The 27,587-nt window shown below is 41.7% G+C and overlaps 1 protein-coding gene across 1 annotated transcript; it reads left to right on the forward strand.

Moving 5' to 3' along the window:
• The first annotated feature begins 276 nt into the window (after positions 1-276).
• phka1b (phosphorylase kinase, alpha 1b (muscle)) lies at positions 277-27,547 on the forward strand. Its single transcript, XM_052099812.1, has 32 exons — positions 277-412; positions 1,319-1,477; positions 1,855-1,902; positions 3,835-4,003; positions 4,091-4,173; positions 4,272-4,352; positions 4,451-4,549; positions 4,689-4,835; positions 4,981-5,034; positions 5,177-5,299; positions 5,407-5,502; positions 5,659-5,766; positions 6,330-6,408; positions 6,546-6,680; positions 15,927-16,036; positions 16,112-16,256; positions 16,342-16,420; positions 17,853-17,923; positions 19,089-19,250; positions 19,883-19,959; positions 20,157-20,305; positions 20,472-20,625; positions 24,658-24,737; positions 24,820-24,898; positions 25,008-25,137; positions 25,326-25,427; positions 25,634-25,749; positions 25,835-25,879; positions 26,010-26,171; positions 26,880-26,933; positions 27,045-27,245; positions 27,374-27,547. Exons 1-32 carry the CDS (start codon positions 335-337, stop codon positions 27,545-27,547), a joined length of 3,549 nt encoding a protein of 1,182 aa, XP_051955772.1. The 5' UTR covers positions 277-334.
• Positions 27,548-27,587: the final 40 nt, after the last annotated feature.

The raw sequence follows: 27,587 nt of genomic DNA on the forward strand, positions 1-27,587 counted from the left end.
GTTAACCTGGAGTCAAATCAATGAGATTAGAGGTGTTGGTTAGAGCCCCTCTTCATCAGTCCATGACAAGACCAAACCAGGTAGACCAGGTGAATCCAAAGGTTTATATACTTTTTTCTTTAACTGTAAATGGGTTTTAGGAAGCTATGACCCTTGTGTAAGCTAGGGAGCGCCTCAACACCAGTTGATATGTAACAGATACTACTGAACATCTCGTCCCTAATAGTTTGACATTTGCCTGTCTCACATACGGTATATGATACTTGCCCACCAGCAGCTAAAAGAGATTGGTGGTGAGATTGTAGAAGTAAACAGCATTTAGAAAGCAACCATAATGAGAGGTCGCAGTAATTCCGGAGTGAAACTTGATAACTATGCAAGAATTTTGCAACAGACAATCCTCTGTCACCAGGTAAGCCTACATTTTCTTTACATTCGCTGATTATATGGAAGCAGGAAAAGTTAAAACACTCACATTACTGCAGTGTTGATATCTAATGAAATGGCAGTGTTACTGTTTACATGCAATCCTCACCAGGTTATTAGAGTTTAATGAGAGCTATACATTTGTGTTATTGTAGATATACAGTATATCAAAACTTTCATTTTATAAAAAAAAAAAAAATGTGTTTCTGACACCACACTTTATTAGAGTAGATAAAAAACATCTGCCATGATAGACCAGTAATGATGCTTCAACTAATCTCTCTCTCTCTCTCTCTCTCTCTCACACACACACACACACACACACACACACACACACACACACACACACACACACACACACACACACACACACACACACACTACACACACACACACACACACACACACACACACACACACACACACACATGTTGTGTTTCCATGTTTTATGGGGACTTTCCATAGACATAATGGTTTTTATACTGTACAAACTTTATATTCTATCCCCTAAACCTAACCCTACCCCTAAACCTAACCCTCACAGAAAACTTTCTGCATTTTTACATTTTCAAAAAACATAATTTAGTATGATTTATAAGCTGTTTTCCTCATGGGGACCGACAAAATGTTTTACAAGGTAAAAAATTTCGGGTTTTACTATCCTCATGAGGGACATTTGGTCCCCACAAAGTGATAAATACACGCTCACACACACACACACACACACACACACACACACACACACACACACACACACACACACACACACACACACACACACACACACACACACACTAAATTATATAAATCTATAATTATGTGTGTTTACATATAATTTATATGAGCAGGACCCTCTCGAAAATGACAAATGCTTCCTTATGACGTTTTGCAGGATCCGGTGACAGGGTTACTTCCAGGTGATGAGCAGTTACCTCATGCCTGGGTTAGAGACAATGTATACTGCATCCTGTCTGTGTGGGCTTTGAGTTTAGCCTATAGGAAGAATGCAGACAGAGATGAAGATAAAGCCAAAGCCTATGAACTGGAACAGGTTGGTTGTAATGGCATGTAATGAACTAATCAGTGATATGAGAAACACACAGAATGACGATCCTCAATTTGTGATACAAGAAGTCTTGAGGCTTTTCAGGCAAGAGTAATTAGAGTTCCAGGAATTGTATTTGCTATTCCAAAATATGATTTTCACCATAACATACAATTTTGTCAAAGGGCATAGGAGACAAGGCCTTACAATATCCCAGAAACCTAATTTTTTCTGCTAATTAGGGTTTGTGTCAGGGAGAGCATGTAAAATGCCATAGGGCAAATCATTTGGCTCATGTTTCTTTCATGGTCATGCAGCAGATGGAGAGGATAAGGTCATGGTCAAGGCTGACTGCTCACTTTCTCTCTCTTCTCATTCTTTAGAGTGTGGTCAAACTCATGCGAGGCTTACTGCAGTGTATGATGAGGCAGGTATGGTAAATGCAACATGAGCAAAATACACATTTCATTCCATTACTAGATTAAATAAAAAAGTTTAGTGTGAAAAAAAAAACACTCTTAACCCTGTATTTCTCTTATAATATGTAAACTATCCAGAATAAAGGTTAAGTAAAAAGTAATGGTTCTTTGATACACATTGGTTTCATTAAAGATTTACATTTTCACCGTCAGTTCAGCAACAGTTGGTCGAAAGACTGTCAGCTGAAATCGGCCTGTGCTTGTTTACCAAAATTCCAACAACTGCTGCCAGTGCCAGAAGCTGGAAGGGTTGTCGAACGAATGGGCATGTGCGAGGTCCTGTTTCAGGGTGAAATGTCCACAGAATGGTACCAAAAGTGAATTGGTTTCAGTTGTTAATGATGTAATGCAGTCAACAGGAATGCATATTTTATTAACCTTTGCCCTAACTAAAACCTCAACCCTAAACCTAACCATCAATGTAGGAAGAATATAATCTCAGAGGGAAAATGCAACCTCTGCATTACGATCTTCATTGATGATGTGAATGTTATTACTTTCTGGTTTCCATTGTGTTTCTGAGGCTGCTTGCTCAACGCAATGTTAATAGCACCACAGGAAAAATATTAAATTACATTTGAACTGATGCAAATATGTCTGTTGGGAGATGGCGCTTTTGGTAGCAATATCAGTGGCGTAACTTGGATCTTGCGGGCCCCAGTGCACCCTTCTTGGTGTGCCTCAGTGGTTTTTCATTGCCAGTTCATCAAACATTGCCCAAAAACAGCAGCAGGCTATGAAGCATTTCATGCCTAAAAGAGCAGCACCCCCCGAAACAGTTGCACTCTACTCCCAGACCCCTCAGGGTCAATCTGAGCTGGCTGTTCACCAGAAAAACCTTGGCCAAAGCGCCGCTATCCACAGTCACTGCACCAAGGGCCCTGCCCATCGGCAAAACCTTCCTCTGATCAGCCTCAGTGTTCCTGACGGCTTCAGCGGCATGAAGAGTAGTCTCCTATCCGGGAGAATGTTCACAATTGTTTATCTGTGCCAATAAAGTGTATAACAAATGTGCACTCTGCCAGCCCGAAAAATACACAAATACTCACGAAAAGAGCTATGTTCCTTTTCACGCACCCAAACACTTCCCACAAACCATCAGCCCTGCCCCTGGGCCAGCTCTTCAGTGATTTCACTATCCCGTGTCCAGTTGGACCTGCTGTAATGTATAAAGTGCAGTACATTACACATCTTAATATCTAGATTTGATTAATTGGATATAAATAAAACACATTTGTGTTAGATGTTCTTCCGATGAAAGTTTTGGGTAGGTAGCATCTGTTAACAAAGGAAGACAATTTCCTCCTGGGTTATTTAAAGCAACAGTACATAGTTTAGAACCATAGACCTTAAAAAGCATCAAGCAATTCCTATGGCATCCAACATAATCACATGGTAAGTCGGCATGTTGTTTTATGTGAATTTAATTACTGCAGGACCGGCCACATCACTGACTAGAGGGATCTCCTATCAGACATTTTTGCATTACCTCAAACATAAAATGTTTACTCCGCAGATAGTTAGGTTTAGGTTTGGGGTTTGGGATGCCCATTTTGTTTATACAATATGCATTCCTCTTCACTCTATTACATCCTATATTGCTGAAAACAACTTGCTTCACAACTCGCTTTTGGCTCCCCTCTGTAGACATTAAACCCGGAAAATGGAGCTCAACTGCCCATTCGCCCAACAACACTTACCACATTGGCCACTTGGAGCAGTGTTTTGCCCAACAATACTTACTGCTTTGGCCACTGGATGTAGTGTTTCGAATTTCAGAAACCACAGACCAATATTAGCTAATGAAAAGTCAACCTACTGTGAGGTGTCATTGGTTTTTTTCTTTTCATAACTTGATAAATTGAGCCTGTATTTAATTCTCAGCTTGACAAGATGGAGAAGTTCAAGTATAGCAAAAGCACCACAGACTGCCTTCATGCCAAGTACCATACAGGAACTTGTGCTACTGTAGTTGGTGATCAGGAATGGGGCCATCTACAGGTGGATGCTACTTCCATCTTCCTGCTCTTCTTGGCCCAGATGACAGCATCAGGTCAGCATAGCCGTCATTAAATATTTAGAATGTTAAATCATTTGTGTGGAAATAAAAGTCTAGATTTTCACCACTTTTTGTTTGCAGGGCTGCATATTGTTTACACTCGTGATGAGGTTGATGTAGTGCAGAATCTGATCTTTTACATTGAATCTGCATACAAAGTGGCAGTAAGTGGTAATGTATTGCACAGAATGCTATTCTGATATGGAAGGATTTCACATGTGGTCCTTGGGTATCAAAACATTTTGCTATGGATAATTCTCAGGATTTTGGAATGTGGGAACGAGGAGACAAGACCAATCAAGGCATTCCCGAGATTAACGTCAGCTCTATTGGAATGGCAAAGGTAAAATAAAGTGGCAAATTGTGCTATTTAAAATGTCAAACAAGTGTCAATTTATGATTACGCAGTGATGAAATGACACTTAGTATGTTTGTATTCAGGCAGCTTTGGAGGCCTTGGATGGACTGAACCTTTTCGGTGCCAAAGGTGGCCCGGAGTCTGTTGTACATGCTTTAGCTGATGATATTCAGCACTGCCAAGTAATAACCTCCTTCATGATGATGTGACAGATGGGGAGAGAGTGTCCACAGTTCAAATTATTATTAATACTTTTTTATTATTTGTCATGACTCTAGAAGATAACAAAACAGTTTTCTCTGTTTGGATCCTTCCCAATAGTCTATTCTTAGCTCCATGCTTCCAAGGGCGTCTACATCCAAAGAGGTGGACGCTGGGGTTCTGTCCATCATTTCTTATCCAGCATTTGCAGTTGAAGATACTGACACTGTTAATATCACCAAAGAGGAAATTATTTCAAAACTTCAGGTGAATACAAATGTCTTCAGATATGGATCATCAAAACAAATTTAAATGGCATACAATAATAAATGCATTATGCAACGATTAAGAAAATAAATCAATGATTGGCTAAATCAGCAGGCATTACAATACTTTAATTAAACTCTCATAGGGCCGATATGGATGCTGTCGCTTCCTCAGGGATGGACACAAAACTCCCCGTGAGGTAAAACCATACCTGAACAGTTTGTCAGACAGACACAATATGTTATTGAGTCTATGATTGTGGCTATCTTTTGAATTAAGGGAAATTGTAACTTGCTGAGTCAGTCTTGACAACCTTATTCACACAATCTTTCTTTTCCAAGGACCCCAATCGCTTGTACTATGAGTCATCGGAGCTGAAGCTCTTCGAGAACATAGAGTGCGAATGGCCACTGTTCTGGACATACCTCATCCTGGATGGCATTTTTATCAACAGACCTGAACAGGTACAAACAATTCACTATCATCACGATGCAAATTTTTTATCAGAAAAAATATTTTCTTTCTTTTCTTTCTATATTTCTTTCTTTCTTTCTTTGCCTGTGATATTTAGGTTCAGGAATACAGAGAGGCTTTAGATAGTATTCTCATCAAAGGGAAGAATGGATTATGTCTGGTCCCTGAGCTTTATAGTGTTCCTCCAGATAAGGTACTGTCTGAACTGAAACTGTTGGTCTCTTAACATTAAAGCATTGAATTCTGTATCATTATGAAATACCTAAAGACAGATTCAAGGTTTAATGAATCTTCATGGGATATTCCAAAGGAAAATGGACTTTCACTTCATATGTGTCCTTTATACTAGGTTGATGAAGAGTATGTTCATCCACACACTGTTGATAGAGTGCCAATAGGCAAGTGTCCACTAAAATGGGGCCAGTCTCTGTACATATTGGGTAACCTGCTGGCAGAGGTACAGTAAATTCCATTAAAATGCTCAATGCTAATGCTACAGTATAGCAGTGTTTCTCAGTCCATTCCTGCAGAGCCCACTGCACATGCTGAATGTCTCCTTCATAAAACAAGCCTGATTCAACTCATCAGCTCATTAGAAAAGCATTCCATGACCTGAATGGGGTGTGTCAGATTATCGAGAAAAGTGAAATGTGCAGTGTGGAACAGAATAGATTTTGGAATGGAATGGATTGAGAGATATTATACTGAAATCTTTTAAATATCATCCACATTGTGTGCAAAGATATTTTTTGGCAAAATTAAAGTTTGCTTTAAGTCCCTGCTGATAAAAAGCAGTATAAACCAGCCTAAGATGATTTGCAGGTCTTAGTTGGTCTAGCTGGTCTCCCAGCTGGTGCTCGGCTGGTATAGCAAGTCGGCCAGTTGGTCTCGCAGTCTGACCAGCTGAAAAACCCTCCAAAACCAGCAAACAGACCAATCGGACCAGGCAGACCAGCGTAGGCTAGTTTAAATGCCTTTTTTCTCAGTTATAACATAGATACATTTTTACTGCCTTTATAGGGTTTCTTAGCACCTGGAGAAATCGATCCTCTTAATAGACGCCTTTCCACTGTCCCCAAGCCTGATGTAGTAGTTCAAGGTAGGACATAAACTGTTTAAGAGTAGGCTACTGGGTTAATTAATTTGGAAGCATATGTGTTTGATTTTTAATCTATTACATAAATGTTCTATCTCATCATATTTACACTGGCTGTTTTCCATACCTTGCGTGTTTAGTGTCTATCCTGGCAGAAAATGAGGAGATTAAACAGCTCCTGCAGGGACACGGCATTGATTCAGAAACCCTGGAGGACATTCACCCAATCAGAGTCCAGCCCTCCAGAGTCCTCAGTCACATCTACGCTAGACTAGGTCAGCTCAATTTAAAGTATAGTTCAAATTAAAATTCTGTTATTATTTACATACACTAATGTCAATCCAAATCCAAAAAATAGTTTTAATACTTTTTATGTCATGAACCGGTGAGATTCAATACACCCTGTTCCATAACTGTTCTAGGAAGACAATATGTCAAAGAATTCAAAATCCTAGGGCTCTGGAGACATAAAAAGACACTTACGTGCTCAAGCTGACACCACTGAGCAGCAGGCCGCATGCCCGGGAGCCAATTTGGCTGGAGATGTGAGGGAAATTCGGTAAGAATTGTTGAACTTGATGGCAATGTTGACAAAGGTCGTTGCTGCCTTGGAGGATCTTGCTGTAATACGTCGATCAGTCATTGCCATGGAGATGAAATTCACTGAATCTGCTTGACATTACAGGCCATAAGCTGGAAATCGAGCGAGCTCATAGGGTTCCGGCTCGGTGATCAACTGAGGGAGACAGGCCCCGATCAATTCTGGCCAAATTTCTTAGATCATCTGATAAAGATCTTATGCTGCGTGAGGTGAGGAGTAAAGGAAGACTTTTTTGGAAGAACCACGGCATTGTGAGGCTGTACTGCCGGCTCAGGTCCTGCATGCACCCACACCCCCACAATCTTCTTCCCCTGTCCTGTTCACTAAAAGTCTTCACCCGCCCGACGGCTCTTCCGCCCTCGAGCAGTTCGGCAGAATTTCGGAGAATTATGATGCTGTATCTCTCATGGCTTCAGACGCTGTCATCTTATCCGTGTCAATGGAGGACGCTGCCTGTTCTCCCCCCCTAAGATGTGGAGACCGTTCTTCAACGGCAGATGCATTCTCACTAAGGCTATAGACGAGCTGGAGCTTGAATGGTCACCTCCATTAGAGCCAACTCGTTCTCGGTTGGACGAGTGGTTTTTGCCGGGCCACCAAACTAAGACTGCCCTGTATAGACCTGGCCCATTTTTCCCCGAGGTCCATGCTGAACTCTCCAAATCGTGGAGTTCACCATACTCGGCGAGGCTGCACCTCTCCAATACAGCAGATTTCGCATCCATCGACCGCAGAGACCAAATGTGATATGGCTCGCTTCCCCCCATTGAATACCGGTGCGATTGTGCATTCCATGGGAAAACTGGTCTTCCTAGACCATCACCTTTGGCTGATGCTGACCGACATGTGCAATGGGGACAAGTCAGTCCTCCTCAAATGGTCTCTTCAGCAACACAGTGGAAGCCCTATCATAGCGTTTCCAGACAGCCCAAAAACAGCAGCAGGCTATGAAGCATTCCATGCCTAAACGAGGCAGTAGCCACTCAGCCCAGCCATTCACGCTCTGCTTCAGAGCAGCACCCCCCCAAAACAGTATCACTCTACTCCCCAGGCCCCTTAGGGTCAATCTGAGCTGGCTGTTCATCCGAAAAAGCCTTGGCCGAAGCGCCGCTATCCACAGTCACTGCACCAAGGACCCTGCCATTGGCAAAACCATCCTCTGATCAGCCTCAATGTTCCTGACGGCTTAAGCGGCGTGAAGAGTAGTCTCCTATTCGGGAGATTGTTCACAATTGTTTATCTGTGCCAATAAAGTGTATAACAAATGTGCACTCGGCCCGCCCTAAAAATACACAAATACTCACGAAAAGAGCTATGTTCCTCTTCACGCACCCACACACATCCCACAAACCGTCAGCCCTGCTCCTGGGCCAGGCGCTGAGTTAAGCTCTTCAGTGATCTCACTATCCCAGTGTGGAGCGGAGAGGGGCGGGGCCGGGCTAGAATGTCGCACGCCCGGTCCCCAATCGGCCTGATGGGGCGCGCGAGGGATAAAGGCGAGAGGGAGAGAGAATTATGGGCATGTCCGTCATGTGTGTGTTTATGTTTGTGCTTTTGGTTTAAGTTTCCATTAAATTATGATTTATATTGACAAGCCGGTTCTCGCCTCCTCCTTGCCCATCTTAACCCCCTTACATTGGTGCCGAAACCCGGGAAGGAGGAGGGATGCCCGTCGCAGAGTCCTCGACACTACCGTCCACCCAGGGGAGCGCCGCTACCATCTGCCGGGTGACGGAGTAGCCCGACCGCCCGGACGTGGGGAACGGCCACCGTCCATGGGGCGAGTGGGGACTAGATTTCCCGAACTCCTGGAGCGATGGAGCCACTGCAAGGGACGGAGGAGTGCCCTGCCATCCCCCAGAAACGCGGAGGGGGCAAGGGAAGACCGCCGTCCACGAGGGGAGGAGTGAAGTAACTCCCCGATTGCCTGGAGCAGTAGGGCCGCTAGAATGTTGCACGCCCGGTCCCCAATCGGCCTGATGGGGCGCGCGAGGGATAAAAGCGGCCGATGACGATGGTTCGAGGGAGAGTGAATTACGGGCACGTCCGTCATGTGTGTGTTTATGTTGGTGCTTTTGGTTTAAGTTTCCATTAAATTATGATTTATATTGACAAGCCGGTTCTCGCCTCCTCCTTGCCCATCTTAACCCCCTTACACCCTGCTGTCCAAGCGAATAAAAGCGTGGCATAGCATATTCCCAGGATAGCAAATTGGGTGTTTATAACTATAAAGCACGATTACACACTTCAGTTTGCGAGACGGCTACCGTACTTCAATGGCGTGATGTCATCTCAAAACGCACACATTCTGCGTGCAGAAATCAATAGCCTGCTAGCAGTACAGGCATCAAAAGGGCCTTTACAGCCATTATTTTCTTGTCCAGAAGAAAGATGGTAGGTTGCGTCAAATTCTGGACTTAAAGCTTCAGAATAGTGCACTGTCAAAGCGCCCGTTCAAAATGTTGACACAAAAGCAGATCAAAGCACACATCCGTCAGAACGACTGGTTTGTCTCAGTAGATCTGAAAGATGCCTATTTTCATATCTCGATCCTTCCTCATCACAGATGCTTCTTGAGGTTCACGTTTGAACCTTAGTTCACAGTTCTACCGTTTGGCCTTTCCCTCGCTCCGTGCACATTCATGAAATGTGTGGATGCAGCTTTAGCCCCTCTGAAAGGGGGCTAAAGCTCGCACAGGGACAGGCTGCTCGCGCATTTGAATACACTTGGCCTACGGGTCAATGTGAGGAAAGCTCATTAATTGTGTTTGAACTCTGTAACAATGCACACTTCACTCTCAGCTGAGAGAATACACTCGATATGCAGCACGGCAGTGAGTTTCAAATTGGGCAGGGCTCTGCCTCTGAAATGCTTTCAGAAACTCCTCGGACTTATGGCAGCCACAGTGGCGGTCCCTCCCCTTGGTCTGTTACACATGAAACCTCTACAATGATGGCTCAACCGCCATGTTCCTCAACGGGCATGGCGCTACGGGCACCATCGCATTGCTGAATCCCACTAAGACGGGATCTTCTCTCTCAGGCTTGTGGCTCGATTTGGCATCCACAGCCAAAGTTTGGTATCTACATGTGTGGCCGTTGAGTGGGTCACATTGGATGATGAAGACATCTTACAGGCAATAAAGAATATTGCATGCTAGAGCCCAATCTATGAGAAGGCTCTATACCTACAAATGGAATGTGTTTGTGAAATGGTGCAAAACACGACGTGACGATCCCATTAATTGCTCTACTTCTGTCATTTTGGAATTTTTACAGGAGCGCTTAGACGCAGATCTTACTCCATCTACGCTAAAAGTATATATAGCCTCTATTTCGGCAAATCATGCAGCTGTAGGGGGCATGCTAGTAGGTAGACACTGTTTCTTGGTCAGCTTTCTAAGAGGCGCGAGGCGATTGAATCCTCCCCACCCAGCTACAATCCCTACATGGGACCTAGCCTTGGCGCTGAACAAAGCCTCCTTTGAACCGATCGAGACTATCGATCTGCATTCTCTTTCCTTTAAAACAGCTCTCTTACTCACCCTGGCATCTATTAAGAGGGTGAGTGATCTGCAGGCATTCTCAACACACAGCTCCTGTTTGAAATTTGTTCTGAGCTAATCTGGAGCTAGAGCCCCTATAAGGTGCAGGTAGTCACTTTACAAGCCTTTTACCCCCCATTCCTTGCAGTCGGAAGAGCAACGCTCCTTCCATATGCTCTGTCCAGTCCGAGTGCTACACACCCATGTGTCCCGCATGAGCCAATTCAGAAAAATGGACCAGAGTCTGTTTCAGAGGTTGCTCGAAAGGCATGCCAGTCTCAAAGCAGAGACTGTCACATTGGATTGTCGACGCTATAACACTGTACACTATAGCATATTTAAAAACAACCAAAGTTGAACAAAGTGCTGCACAATATATAAAAAGACAACAATCAAGACATATAATAACAATAAACAATAAACTTACAAAGATAAAAGAAAAATGGTCAACGAATGTTAAAAGCCAAGGAAAATAGATACGTTTTAAGTTTAGTTTTAAAAGCTCAGATAGTTGAGGCAGTTCTAATATGTGCCGGAAGACTGTTAGCCAAGTCCAACAACAGCAAAGACACGATCACCACTATATAAATATAAGTTTAAGACCTGGGAACACAAAGCAATTCAGATTCACCAGATCTAAGAGATCTCGATGAGGTGTACGGTTGCAGCATGAAATAGATGAATGAAGGGCACCAATGTAAAGTGAGTTACAGTAATCAAGGTAAGAAGTAATAAAAGCATGGTTCACTGATTCAAACTTGCTTAATGACAAGAATGGCTTAACCTTAGATAACAAACGAAGATGATAAAAACATATCTGCTTATCAAATTTAAGTTTGCTGTCAAACAGAACACCCAAGTTCCTAGCTCACACGTTCCTATAAGGTGAGAGAGTCTAGGTCAAAATCACATGCACTGTTGTTATTTGAGCCAAACAGGATGATTTCAGTTTTACTCTCATTCAGCTTTAAAAAGTTATTCGTAAGCCATAATTTAAGCTCATCTTAACAGTCTAATATGGGCTGTAAGGCATGTTTGTTGTCACGCTTTAAAGGGAGATCGATTTGGGTGGCGTCAGCATAGAGATGAAAGGCCACTCCGTATCTGTTAAAAATGGAGCCCAGAGGAAGCATATACAGAGAAAACAATACAGGGCCAAGAATTGAGCCCTGTGGAACTTAGATGAAAATCAGAGGAAGAATGATGTCCAAGATGGACAACAAACCTCCAATTAGTAAGGAATGAACGAAACCAATGCAACACTGTGCACCGAAAGCCCACACTCTAGTCGAGAAAGAAGAATATGGTGATCAACCAAATCAAAGGCAGAGCTAAGATTTAACAGGACCAGAGCCATAGATTTCCCAGAATCAGTGGTTAGTAAGATGCCATTCGAAACTCGTGAGAGCAGATTTGATACTGTGATGATCTTTAAAACCTGATTGGAATATTGAGTTTATCAGACAAAAAAGACTGTAGTTGAATTAATACCACTTTCTCCAAGATTTTAGAAGCAAAAGGCAAGTTGGGGATAGGGAGAATGTTGATCAGGGAAGTGGGGTCCAGATTTGTATTTCTATAAGCTAAGCTTTGTATCTGTGCGACACAATCTCATGTCCTGCCCCTTCTATACACTCGGGGTAGTTAAAAGGAGATTCACTCTTGAGTGTTATGTGTCCTTTGTCCAGTACCGCGGCATGATTGTACATGTTCCCATAAGCATCAGCGATGCAATGGAAGTGGTAACTAATTTCATCTATTGTTGATTGCTCAATTGGAAACATTTTAGACTCCGATCATGCCTTGGTGTGTTTAGAGGTGTTGCCACATATGGAGAAAAGGAAATCATATAGTTGCCACTTTTATGTATCCCTTTTGCAAAATCCTGAATTCCAACAAATGTTAAAGGCTGAAGTATCCTCTGTGGCCGTGGCTTGGGAGGCACTTAAGGCTGTTCACAGGGGCCGGATCATACAGTATGCTTCATTCACCATAAAATCCAAAGCACGAGAACTCATGGAGTTGGAAGGGAATATTAAAACTGCAGGGACAGAGCCGAAGTGCCGAATGTCGTCTGATGGCCTCAGAGAATTGACCCAACTGAAATACAGATATAATACTATTTTGTCATGGAAGGTGGCGTTTTGGCTATTCAGGGCAATCCAGTCATATCTTGAGTTGGGGGACAAGGCAGGAAAACCTTTGGCTAGATATATAAAACAGAGAGAGTTTTTTTCTACCATTCCCCCGAAATATTTACATCAGCCATTGATATTAATAATGCTTTTAAAAAATGATATCTTGATCTCTATAGTTCCACGTCTTTGTCTATTGATAAGGATATTAGAAACTTTGTGGAACCATTAGAACTTCCTAAACTAATGCCTGAGCAAAAAATTATCTTGATTCCGAAATAACCTTGGAGGAGCTTAACGAGTTAATTAAGGCCTTGCCTACAGGCAAGTCTCTGGGGCCACATGGCTTTGCTGCTAGGTTCTTTTTAGATATTATGCTACAGAATTGGCTTCATTAAAGAATGTAAAGCTTCTGCCAACATGATGCAAACCCGGATCAGTATGATTCAAAAAAAGGACAAAGATCCAAGTGAGTGTAAGAGTTACCATCCAATCTCCCTGATCTAGCTAGACGTTAAAATAGTGTCAACATTTTTGGCTAATCAATTAAGTAAAGTTATGACATCTCTTATACATATAGATCAGGTGGGGTTTATCAGGGCCGTAGCTCTTCTGAAAACATTTGGCGTTTCATCAATATCATGTGGTCAGTGGCGAATGATCAGACTCCGGTCACTGCCATCTCACTTGATGCTGAAAAGGCATTTGATATGGTAGAATGGGATTAACTTTTTAAGATTTCGGAAATGTATGGGTTCGGGAGTACATTTATTGGTTGGATTAAGTTACTTTATAGACACCCAGTAGTGGCGGTACAAACTAATGGATTAATTTCAGAATATTTTACTCTGGATAGGGGCACCCGGCAGGGTTGCCCTCTTTCCCCATTATTGTTCTGTCTTGCCCTGGAACCATTAGCGGCCGCGATAAGAAAGGAGGATGATTTTCCAGGGGTGGTGGTGGGAGGTGTGACGCAGAAGCTTTTGCTTTATGCAAATTATATTTTGTTATTTGTCTCCGACCCCACTAGATCTATGCCTTACCTCCACAGAATTATTAATTCCTTTTCTATGTTCTCAGGATACAGAGTTAATTGGTCTAAATCCGAAGCTTTGGCTCTGACAGCGTACTGCCTGGTAACGGCTTTTCAGCTGGGCACCTTCCAGTGGCCCAAACATTAAGTATTTTGGTATTTTATTCCCAGCAAAATTGTGTGATTTAGTTATTGTTAATTTTGACCCTTTAATAAAAAGTTTTTTCAGCGATGTGGGCAGGTGGGCTTCATTTCATTTATCTATGATTGGGAAGGTTAATGTTATAAAAATGAACTGTATTCCAAAATTCAACTACCTGCTACAATCTCTCCCTATAGATGTCCCCACTCTTATTTCAAGAAATTTGGATAGCATAGCGAAGTCCTTCATTTGGAATGGTAAACTTCCCAGATTACATTTCAGTATGTTGCATAGGCCGATTGACAAAGGTGGGCTCGGCCTACCCAAGATTTTGTTTTATTATTATGCTTTCGGTCTCAGACATTTGGCTCATTGTTCACTTCCACCTGAGATAGCCCCTCCTTGGTTTTTTACTGCACAGGAAGTTCTTGCCCCTATTTCACCATTGCAAATCGGTGAAGTAAAATAACATTATGGACAAAAGTGTCCAGAGTGTTTAATACGGACATTTATTTAAATGTTGCCTCGAGCATATGGCTGAACCCAATATTATTTAATAATAAGTCCCCTTTCTGCTGGTAAGAGTGGATTGTGAGGGAGGTTAATACACTCTGTGACCTGTATGAGAGTGGAGTGTTGAGATCCTTTGAAAATTTGGTTCAACATTTTGGGATTCCCAGAATTCAGTTCTTTAGGTATTTACAGCTGCGCCACCTGCACTGAACTATTTTTAGCAGTAGCATACACCCCCTTAAAGCAGAAGATACTCTGGGAGTTGTGATTACTGCTTTTGGAAAAGATCATTAGGCATCAGTGTATTACTCCCTGCTAATTCAGAGTCTGTGGGACGGAGCTTTAACTTCTGCCAAGAGATTATGGGAGAAAGATTTAAACTTGGTATTGAAGGAGGGAGTGTGGGCTAGGATTCTAAAATGTCAAGTCAGCATCTAGAGATACAAGGTTGTGCCTTATGTAATTCAAGATTTTACATTGATTCTATTGGACACCCTCTATATTGTATAGGCTTGGTCTTAAAGACACACCCACCTGCTGGTGTTGCCAATCAGAAGATGGAGACACAATCCATGTCTTTTAGTGTGTTAAGATCCAAGAATTTTTGTTGAATGTTCAGAGTTTTGTGTGTGACACAAATTTCATTTTGTCCCAGACTCTGCATGAAGAATTGGGTCCTGGCCGGTGTTTTGATAGGTCATCCTTAGGGGATGTACAGAAAGCCCTCTTTTCGTGAGTGGTATGCAGAGATGAGCAGGGTGGCGCCATTTGAGGAGTTGGACCATAGATGGCTGGGCAACATAGATTTGTTCATCAGGAAATGTGGCAGCTATTTATCCTTTTTGGAAGTCTCTCAGGGAGGAGGACTGGTGGGAGACTTGTCGTTTTGAATGTGTGTGTTGCAACCTTTTTGTTTTTGAATGTATGCTTTTTAGTTTTTTTTTTAATGTTTCTAAATATTTATTACTGTTTTATTGTCTGTTTGTGTGTCATTGTCAGTTGACACTGGGGTGCCTGTTTGTGTCGGGTGGGGGATGGGGAGGTTAATGTTCAGGGGAAAGGGTTGTACAATTATATGATTTGATTCCAATTTTTCTGTTATGTTTAAAAAAAAAAAAAGTTTTTAAATGTATTTGTTATATGGAATCAATAATATGTAATAATAATAATAATAATAATAATAATAATAATAATAAAAATACTTGCTATAGTATCACATTTTATGGTTAATGGTGCTTTTTTTTTTTTACTTGGGATTGCAATTTTGGATCTTCACAGCCCCAAAATTAATTCACTTTCATTCTCTGGAAAAGAGTGATAAACTATTCAATATTCCATTTAATATTCCATTCAATATTCCAGAATATTAAAAAAAAATCACTTTTTACGTTTAATGAAGAAAGATAGTCATGCAGGTTTGGAATGACATGAGGTTAAGTAAATAATGACATAATTATATTTTTTGAAAGATTAAGATTGAGACAAAAAAGCGGGACTGAAGAATGTGTGCCAGATTGAGGCTTAAGGTTTTTCCTTTATGGGCTTCTTTCAGGGCGTAACCAAAGACTGAACCTGACTGGAAGGCCCTACCGCCGAATTGGTGTACTTGGAACATCCAAATACTACATTATTCGCAACACCATCTTCACCTTTACACCTCAAGTATGTCAGTTAAAAATATGTTAACTTGCCAGTATTTGCTTCTATTCACCCATATAATTTTGGTTGAATGTCCAGTTTGTAGACCATCATGAGTTTTATCTGGCTCTGGACAATCACATGATTGTGGAGATGCTCCGTACCGACCTCTCCTACCTCTGCTCTCGCTGGAGGATGACCGGCCGGCCCACAGTGACCTTCCCTGTTTCACACGACATGCTCAGTGAGTGATCTCAACATGCCATAAATATCCAAACTTGGAGAGAGTCTCATTCTGAGACACTTATTTAGTTTTTGATGTTTTGCAGCTGATGATCACAAATACATTGATCCCACTGTTTTGGCCACCTTGAAAAAACTACAGAATGGTTACTTTGGAGGAGCAAGGTAACATCTTCAACAATGTCAACACAGTCAGGGGGAATTCACTAGGAATTAATTGTGCCCGGCCACTGATCAGAATGTTCTCACTGGAAATCGTCGAAATTATTGTCAGCTATAGTCTGTCTTGGCATTAGGACTTTCCAAACTGTCTGCATTGGCCGAAATTAGAACTACAGTTAAACACATCTGCTTGACCAAATACAGCTCACGCAGTCTGAATTTTGGTGAACATTTTTTCGAAGTAAAACAGCGATTACCCACAGGACACTGTTGTGCTGTTAGCATGGTGCAAATAGGTTTGGGATCACTGCCTTTTTTCTGCATTGATAATCAGAACATTTTCCTGATAATTATTGGCATTTGTTCAGACAGGGATTTTCGTTGCACAATAGTCTTTGTCACTTCATACATATTTCTCAACACAACTTAAGTAAAACGTGTGCAGCAAGGAAACATAAAGTGGGTCGCACACCAGGCAAGTCAGGTGAACAACTTGGTGTGTTCTAAAATTCTAAACAGTCATTTTCTATGAAGGTACAATCACTGCTGCTCGCTGTCTTTCGCAGTACGCTTCAAAGGAGGCTGCTCAAAATCCTGCTGCACCACGGAGCGCAACTCGCATAGTTTTCCATTAAATTCTAACCAAATCATTAACAAAGGACATAGATTATTTTCTCTAGCCATTATTGGATGATATTGTATATTGTTATAGGCCAACTCTATATTTCATAAAGCCTACACAATATATTTTCAGCTACAAGAATGTCTTTTTGTGGATTGACAGCTTGCACAGTTACACCTGTAAAACCTGCAAATTAATTTACGTCACTTTGTTCATTCTTGAAGAAGTACAAAATCTATCGTACCTTTTCTGTGTACGTTGACTTCACAACTTTGGACTGCCATCTGCACCGCATCGACGAGTCATGTGTGTGATACCTGCGACTTGTCCTACCCGCAACAGGGCACTTCTCATCCAGCGTGTGATCGACATCAGTATTAAGTACTGTAAATGTTAAATCACCCCCTTGTGGTCTCACAAAGCTATTATGCCCAACTACATTAAACAGAAGGCCAACTGACAGTGAATTGGAAAGCACATAAATTAGGTTTCTATTTTAAATTCAGCTTACATTAATATTGTAAACGATGCCTCAAAAACATATCAAGAAAATATCAATGTACTGATGTTTTATGACATTCCAAGCAAACATGCCCAAAACACTGTGCTGAACGCAATTTGGATAGCACAATTCCAGATCTTACAGGTTGAATTTGAGTGTTACATTGTGGTGGATGCTGCAGACCATGATCTAGCATGCACTTTACTGGAAGTGTACAGTATCGCTCTGTTTAGTGAATTCACCCCTCAGAATGCAGTATATTTGTTCCATATGTTAAGTAACTCATGAACAAATAAGTTTTACAATTTAAGGGTTAAGACTGGGAAACTTTCCGCTTTTCTTGACACTTCCTGTTGTGCCCATCTTACGTTTATGGACTGTGGTGAGTGAAAATGCCACTGGCAGCCTTCAGCACATTTTACTAAACTTTTAGCTGAAGAGACTAAACCCATCAGATATCATGAGTGAAATTCTTCTGTTCAGTCAGTTGCCACTAACTACATTATATGCTTTTGCCTTGTTTGGAAGCTACTTAACATCGCATGTGCCTTGTTGTGTAAATAGCTCCCACTTTCCTTACGAATAGTTAACCCAGTAGTTACATTTGTGTCATAATTTACTCACCATCATCTAATTTTAAAGTAATATAACTTTCTTTCTTAGACAGATGACAAAAGTATATGTTTTTTAACAAATATCTCAGTCTGACTTTTCATAGTGCTCATGAATGCAGACTTGGAATATGATGCATGCACTTTTATGACACTTTAAGGGTCTTTTTTTAAGCTTATACAGGTTTGAAACAACAAGAATGTGAGTAAATTGTGACAGATACCTATCCTTTTAAAGAACTTCATTAAAGAAATTCTGAAAAATGTATCCACAGCACTGATACAAACTGGTAAAGATTTAAACAGTTGCCTTTTACTGGAATTTTAATTTTATTGGTTAAAAAACACTGACTAAAACTATTTTGGATGGCTCCCTCAACTGGTGCATCTTGTTTTTTTTTCTTTTCTTTTTTTTCTCTTTCCTTTTTTTTTTGGAAAACATTTAATGTGAAAAGTCTGGCCAATGCTTGGCAGTGACAGTTATATTTACTGAGCCATGGGCTACAAGTCAGTTGTGAAATACTCCATTACTTCTCAAGAATGACAGCCAGGAGACTTTGTATTTGTGGCTTTTATTTAATTGTGTGTGTGTATGTATGTGGGCGGATTTGGGTGGTTTATGAGGGAATTTGTTTTAGGTTACTAAATGGTAATTACAAGGGTATTATGCTATAAATGTGGTTTATGAGGACATTTCTAGTGTACCCATAATTCAAATCTCTTAGTGGGTACACTAGAAATGTCCTCATAAACCACATTTATTGAAACCACTCTTCAAGTCTTTTTTGAGGGTTAGGTTTAGGGGATAGAATCTGTAGTTCGTAAAGTATAAAAACCATTAAGTCCTCATAAGGATAGCTGCACCAGTGTGTGTGTGTGTGTGTGTGTGTGTGTGTGTGTGTGTGTGTGTGTGTGTGTGTGTGTGTGTGTTTGCAGAGGTGGATGACCTGGCTGTATATCTGGATCAGCTACTAGCAGTTCCTGGGCAGAGCACCATTAGTGCCACTAAAGGAGGCCTGAACCGCTTCAGGGCTGCCGCCCTAAAGACCAGAGAGATGGTGTCTCTAGTGCACAAAGCCAGAGAACTCAATATACACAGTGAGTTCAGAAAAGGGCAATTTTCAGGCCAAGGTTTCAATTCTGAGCCTTGTTCATTGTCATTTACGTTTTTTAACTTTTAAGTTGTAAAATAAGGGACACTCCACAGTTTTAGCAATAAATACATGCGTTAAATTATTTTATCTGTTAAAAATATATTTATTTGAAATGTTTTTATTATTTGTCTTCTTTATCTTATTTATGTATACATTTTGGTTGGTTTATAAGAATTTAGTTTTATTTTTATCATTTATATTTTAGTTGTTTATTTTTTTCCTTCACCTTTACTTGTCTTTATGACTGTATGTATGTATTCATACATTGTTTGATCTTATTGAACATTTATATAGAAATATATCCACAGATTTAGCACCATTTTTGGACTTTTCAGATGGTCCCTTGCCCACCATAGGAAAATCTTCCAACCTATATCAATGTTAAATTAATGATCTGGAATGATTTCACTGCAACACCATTTTACCAGCTTAAATGCAGGACAAATCATCTTGATTCGTAAGGGACACATCATTTTATCTTTAAATACAGGATGATCCATTATTTTACAGGACCGGTGGCAACCCTATCATTGCAAATGCTCAGAATGCATAATGTTTGTATTGACCTCTCCACAGATGTGCACATGTACCTTCCTACTAAACTGTTCCATTCTCCAGCACCAAACCTTCATTTGCAGAATAACAAAGGCAAGGTAGTGTACACATAATCTGTCTAAGCCAATTACTGGCTTTCACTGTGAACATTTGAGCATTAAATAGAATAATAATGCCATTGTCTCTGCGACTATTAAAAGCATGCCTACTTCCTTTTCGATTTTTCAAGTTATAGTGTCTAACCCATTTGCAGTTATCTACACGCAATGAGCTTTCATGCTTTATCATTGATAAGGTGCCTGAGTCACAAGCCATTTCTACAGAGATATCAATGCCCAGAGATATCAATGGTGGGATTGACCACTCAGCCCTTGTTAAGATGCTGAAACAAACTCAAAACTTGCAGGATCAGGCCGACATTCTCAACATCCTCTTCAAAGACAAGTTAGTACCACTGATAGTATAAAAAAACATTACATTTAATACGCTATATGTGTACAATGCTCAATTTTCTAGTGTTGCTAGATCTAATGCATAGGAAAGAGCTGTAAATGAGGTGTGAAGGTTGTGAAGAATGTTTTTATTTATTTGTTGGTTTTTCTGTTCTAAGGGGAATGGACTGGGACACTAGGTTACATGGGAAAGGGTGGACAGTGCGAAGGCTCCTGAGTGACTTGTATGAAACGGCAGGAAACCTTAAACACTGGGGCCTCATCCGGATGACCGGTGGAATGCTACGCAAGAAAGTAGAGGAGCTGGATGCAGTAAGTTCTAGTACTGCTACTCTTCTTTTGTTAGTTCTCTATGCCAGACTAGGTCAGCTTAGTGTAAGAAGGATAGATCATTCCTTTTCCCCTTCTGTCCCTCACTTGATGTTGTCGCCTCAGGGCCAGCCTAATGTCACTTTCGGAACTTGCGAGAATTATGAGATTTCGATCACTGCATCGGAGAGCGCTGTGGTGATGTTGGACTCTGGGGACTGGATTTGGCTAGGGATACTTCAAATGCCATTTCCTTAACCTTGGAATTAGGATAGACCTCACTGAAATTACCGGCCAGGTTAGACTGCGATGAAACTCACTGATCTCTGCCTGCATCACCTCGGTCTAATGATGGACTACACTCTTGAAATGGAATACATCGACTATCAATTAATTGCCAACAAAATCCTCCATCAGCCAACTAACAATACAATTGCATCTATGTGAACTTCTGCAGTTAATACAGGTCACAAGTGAGCGAGCGCAGTCGGTGCTGAGCTGCTGAACTTATTCAGGCGGAGGACGGCGGTTCCACTTTTCAGAGGCTCCTGGGGCATTTGGCATCCTCAGCGGCGGTCACGCCACTCGGGTTGATGTATATGAGACCGCTGCAGCACTGGCTTCACCAGAGAACAGTCACCCTCGTGGTGCCGAATTGGCCCACCCAGACTTGGTTCACGGACCTCACACTCCTCGCGACAGCACCTCCCTGGCAAATTCCCCTAAAGAAGGACCTTGTTTCTCAGGGACAGGGCTCCATAAGGCACCCACGCCCAGACATCTGGAACCTGGTCCCTGGATGGGATGCGGAAGACTTAAGTGGTCTACCACCCGCGGTGGTAAACACGATCACTCAGGACAGGGCTCCTTCCACAAGGCAGCTGTATACCCTGAAGTGGCATGTGTTCGCTAAGTGCTGTTCTACCTGATGCTAAGACCCCCAGAGATGCGCATTCGGATCAGTGCTTTCCTTCCTTCAGGAGAGGCTTGTGGGGCAGCTGTCCCCCTTCCACCTTGAAGGTGTTTGTAGCCGCTATATCGGCCACCATGATGCAGTAGACGGTAAATATTTAGGGAAGCACAACTTGATCATTAGGTTCCTGAGAGGCCTGAGGATGTTACATCCTCCTAGGCTACGCCTCTTCCCTCATGGGACCTCTCTTTGAAGAGCCCCATTCAAGCCCTAGAGCCAGTCGAGTTGATGCCGTCTCATTGAAGACTGTCCTCCTGAAAATGCTCACTTCCATCAAGAGGGTCGGGGACCTACAAGTGTTCTCTGTCAGCGAAACATGCCTGAGTTCGGTCCGGAGGACTCTCACGTGAGAGTTTCCATGGTTCCCACGACCCATTTAGGGGCCAGGTGGTGAGCCTGCAAGCGAAGTTGCCCTGGGAGGAGGCAGACCCAGCCTTTTCATTGCTGTGTCCGGAGCGTGCTTTGCGCATCTATTTGGATCGCACGCAGAGCTCTAGATCCTCTGAGTAGCCCTTTGCCTGCTTTGGCGGACAGTGGAAAGGGATCGCTGTCTCCAAACAGAAGCTTGCCCACTGGGTCATGAATGCCATCATACTGGCTTACCAGGCCCAGGCCGTGCCCGCCCCTTCAGGAATACGAGCACACTCTACAAGGAGTCTGGCATCCTCATGGGCCCTGGCCAATGGCACCTCTCTAGCAGACATCTGCAGAGCAGTGGGATGGGCAACACCCAATACTTTTGCGAGATTTTACAATCTCCAGGTTGATTGGGTTTCGTCCCATGTTCTATCAGGTAGGAACAGGTACATTTCATAATGCAGGGCAGCTGGTCAGGTGTACCGCTTGCATATAATGGCTTTCCCCTCCAGGAGGTGAAGTTGTGCACTCTTTTCTCCCATGCGAGTTCACAAACCCTGAATCCTAGAGTTCCTTCCTCCGTAGCCCTCTGGAGGAATTCATAGTCGGACCCAGTACATGTACTAACATGCCCTGTACTGGAGTAAGTGCTCCACAGGTGCCAGTTACCTCAGTAACCTCCTGTGATGTATTTTCCGTGGCACGGTCTTCCTTCAGTAGCCCTCTTTGCCCCGGTCGCTGTGTTTGTAGAGCTCCTCCCCTTCTAGGCAGGACCTACCGCCGTGCCTCTTCAATGTGAGGCCCTGAGCCCATGTGATGTATTTGTCACATGTCAACCCCCTCTTCGGGGCAGGGTGTGGTCTCTGTGGGGTCTTTTCTCCCTGAAGAATAGGAAAGGGGATGTGGGGAACTATACAAATTTTTTTGGCACATTGGGAGGGGCTACGTCCAGCCCAAGTGCGTCTGCTTTTACTCACGCTGTAGCCTGCTTGCACCTGCATCGGTAGTTCAATTCAGCTGTTGTGGCATTTTGTATAGGGACCCCTAGTGTCACTACATCGACACAACGTCAAGTGAGTGACAGAAGGGGAAAGTCTCAGTTACTGTCCTAACCTCTGTTCACTGATGGAGGGAATGAGACGTTGTGTCCCTCTTGCCACAATGCTATACTACCTGCTGAAATGTCCGGCACCTTGTCTCGGCTCCTCAGCACAAAACCTGAATGAGTGTGGGCATTCCAGCTCCTTTTATACCCGTATGTCCGGGGGAGTGGCATGCAAATTCCACTCACCAATTTTTATTGGCCTTTTCTGAAAGATCTGTGGTGTTTTGGGGCTCTCAAGAGCGACCCAAAGTGTCACCACATCAACACAACGTCTCATTCCCTCCATCAGGTAACGGAGGTTAGGACAGTAACCAAGACTTTACATACGTTTTTGAGGAACACCAGTATAGTACACAAAGACTTTCTCTAAACTTTGTTTCGATTTTTTATATTTTTTTTTAATCCCTAAACCAAGACCAAAATTTCTAACATCTCCTGAAGCTTTCAAGCTACTTCCACCAAGCCTGGTACAGACCTTCAAACTGTTCTGAAATAGTGTGCTATGACTTTTCAAACTGAGTTTTTAGCACAGCGGATGATCAAAAATGTGAAAAATCCATAGATTATGTTGACCAAATGTTTAAACAGGCAAACAACACAAAATGCCTTTAATCTGCTATCTATGTGACGGTTTATCTGACTATCTACTATGTGATACTCTGTCTGAATATTTATCTAGCAAGCAGTTCATCTTCTGGTAATGTCTGTGTAAACATTAAACTTTTAAAACTAGTTTTAACTTCAGACAAGGCTTTGTCAATCACATCAATGGGGAATATGCAGGTGGTCACTTCGATTGTTTTTACTGGTCACTTTGCTGTCCAGTTGAACAAGCACATTCCATAAAACCTGGCCTCATCAATGTGTCTCCTTCTATACACATAAATCCAATCTTCCATTATCACGCTATATGCAAATAGAACCAGTTCACTTCCATGAAATAGATGATCAAATTGAATAGATGTGATTTATTATTTAATTCCAAGTGACTTTACCCAGTGTGCGTGCGTGTATGTGTGTGCACGCTGTTTATTTTTTCCCTTGGTGCTAAGATATGTCTATACATGTCTGCTACACTCATTATCAGTGTTTAGTTCCAGTTTTGTTGGCGATCTGCATCAAATGAATGTCTCTTCTACGTGCATCCGTTTCTTAATTTAGTATTATTTACTGCACAACGTGACGTGATCCCTATGCAAATATTGTTTAACATTTTTCGGATGCTCAGCGGAGTAAAGTGTAGGCCTACATGTGTGGCTTGAACAGGCAGATGCATTTACACTTCACTGGGTTTCGAATGGAATACATCTCAAACCACCATCCGGATTTATATCCATATTGAATCCTTCTTGGAGGGCACTTACACTTGGTCTTTTCATGATCGTGTAGCTATCCGATTAGTAAAAAAAAAATGCATGAAGTGACCAAGTGGATATATCATCTGTTTCTTGTGACAATCTTTACCTAGTTTTGTATATTATAAGATAATCTACTATGTAATTAGAATTTAATCAGTATAATCTATATTATGTTTTTATGCAATTATACATAATGCAAGTTGGGATTGATTTACAAGGTTTTTGTTGAATATATTAAACAGGCTTGCTCCGATTTGTTAAGTCATCAGAAACATCTTACTGTTGGTCTTCCTCCTGAACCACGAGAGAAAACTATATCAGCGTGAGTTCCAAACACTTAAACACACACACACTGAATGTACTCACATTTAACTGATCATACCACAATATTTGTCTCCTTATAGCCCTATGCCCCCAGATAAACTGGCAAGGCTCATTGATGAAGCTAGTGAGAACAACATCACCATTGCTATTCTAACTCAGGTTAGAGTTGCATTCATACGGTCTGCTTTTTTATTATTTCATCTACATGTAAATCTTGTATGTTTTCATTCTTTGATTTTCCACCAAAACTCATGAATGTGTTTGGCAGGAGATAATTGTGTTCCTGGGCATGAGCATTCGTACCCAGCCAAAACTATTCAGTGAAATGTTTCGCCTCCGTACTGGCCTCATTCTTCAGGTCATGGTCACCGAGCTCTCCCAGTCCCTCAATTGCTCAGGTATCTTAGTTCCTGTTTCTTTTTAACTCCTCAAATTAACATAAAACTCATTCCTTTGCCATTCAGTATATATTTTAATAAGCTATCACAAATGTAAAGATAGAGCATGTATGTTGTTGTTTTAGTTTGATATTATTTAGTAATCTGGTTGTGAGCAAGAGGATCATATTGGTTATTTTTGGTCATAGGTGAGGAGGCTACAGAGTGTTTGATGAACATGAGCCCATCTGAGCTTAAAAACCTGCTGCTTCATATTCTCAGTGGCAAAGAGTTTGGGGTTCAAAAAAGCAGTAAGCATTCATTCATTCGCACAGTAGAGAGAGAGTTTTAGAACAACATGAGGGTAAGAAAATGATAACAGAATTTTCATTTTTGGGTGAACTGTCTCTTTCAGCTCATAGCCCCCATTGTACTTAACGCATCAGTTATTTGAATGTGTGCTTGTATTTTTTACCATATAGTTTTACCATTTGTTACCATTATGATTTTGTGTCAGTACGCTCAACAGGAAATGTGGTCAGCACTGCCATCAGTATCCAGGACAATAGCAAATCTGGCTCCACCAAAACTGAACTAAAAGTCAAAAGCAAACAAGGGTCTGATATCAAACTGGTGAGAGATCCTGCGTTGATTTAGAATCAATGTTTAAAATGTAGTTGCCATAGCTTAACAACAAGCTCTTTCTTATCTCCTGTAGTTTGTGTCAGTCCATTCCTTGGATATTAGTAACACTGAATCTGGGGTGAGTGGATCAGAAGTTTTATCCTTTTGTCCAAGGCTGGCCTTTTATTTGTAGGATTGCTAATATGAACTATTTTCAATGAAGCTATTGAAGTCATTTCGGGCTCTGTGCTCATCTGCTTGTCCTCCAGAGATACAGACTTCCATCCATCGAGTCATTTCAGGGATCGTTAGGAGCTACATTGGTGCATGACAGCAGACATGGTCAGTGGCTTCGTCGTAGACGTCTAGATGGAGCTCTTAACCGAGTTCCCATTGGTTTCTATCAGAATGTGTGGAAGATTTTGCAGAAGGTGAGTGCGACGACATTATTTACTCACCCTAATGTTGTTCCAAAACTATTATGATGAAAGTTTTCCATGCAGCTTGTGCATCATATTCCAAATCTACTAAAGACAGTGGTGAATTATCAGGGCCAGCAAAGGCTTCTCTGCTGGCTTAACATGCCTAATAAATGAATATTTTTAAATTCTTGTATGTATGTATTTTCAATCACTTTGAAAATCACTTATTCATCTACAAATGAATAGTAAAAAATGAAAATTGTATCTAATCAGAATTTAATCTTTGATTCTTATAACTGAAGCATGATGGCTTTTTCACAAATCGCATGCTCGAAGTCAAGCTTGTTAGCCAAAGCAGTATGTGAGTCTGAGCTCCACCCCATTAGGCCTTCAGAATGTCTACAGTATCCCTCAGCTGTGCATTGAATAGGCATCTAAAGTCAGATTGTCAGATTCATCAGCCAATAAAATGTATTTATTTGTTCTTGGTGGGTGTGGTCTTTAGGATATGTCCCAATCAAGGCCTTCTTGCTGGCCTTGAGTGACGCAATCACGCTTAAAGTGATGACCTTAATTTGAAAGTTAAAAAAACAAAAACACCTTTCGTATGTCTTCAGAAGACGTTGAATATGATGTAGGAAATTTATGTCATAATTTCATTTTAAGGTGAACTGTCCCTTTAAGCTCATTGACAAACCTGATCTTGTCCATAAACAGTGTCATGGGTTGTCTATTGAGGGTTTTGTACTTCCATCCTCAACCACAAGAGAGGTAAACAATTTAAATGTTTTGTGACATGTAATCATCTACAGTACATGTGGCCCATAAATCTCGTAAATTAGCTAGTCTTGAATTTACATCATAACAAACGGCCTTTTCCAGATGACTCCAGGAGAAATAAAGTTTGCGGTGCATGTGGAAACAGTTCTGAACCGAGTTCCTCAGCCTGAATACAGGCAGTTGTTGGTGGAAGCCATCCTGGTACTAACTATGCTGGCTGAGGTGGACATCCAGAGTGTGGGTGGTGTCATTCAGGTGGAGAAGATAGTACAAATGGCCAGTGACATGTTCTACAAAGATCAGGTCAGCTTCATGCAAGGTCTACAGTCCTTGTTATTTACCAATAACGTTCATATGAAGCATAATCTGCTGGCACATTAAGATCTAGTGTAACTACTGACAAAGGTTCATGTTCTCAACTGGTTCTACAGAAAGAACTAGGAGCTGATGAGGGTCTCCTCGAGAGAGATCAGTCAACCGGCATCTGCAGGCTTCTCTATGACAGCGCCCCTAGTGGTCGTTTTGGAAGCATGACCTACCTTTTTAAAGCAGTGACTACATATGTTGAGGACTTTCTTCCCAGTGGAGCTTGTGCTCTTCAGTGAGACAGAGATATGTAATTTTGTCTTAAAGATGCACTCAGTA

Source organism: Xyrauchen texanus, chromosome 31, assembly GCF_025860055.1.
Source record: "Xyrauchen texanus isolate HMW12.3.18 chromosome 31, RBS_HiC_50CHRs, whole genome shotgun sequence".
In the NCBI taxonomy this organism is placed as follows: Eukaryota; Metazoa; Chordata; class Actinopteri; order Cypriniformes; family Catostomidae; genus Xyrauchen; species Xyrauchen texanus.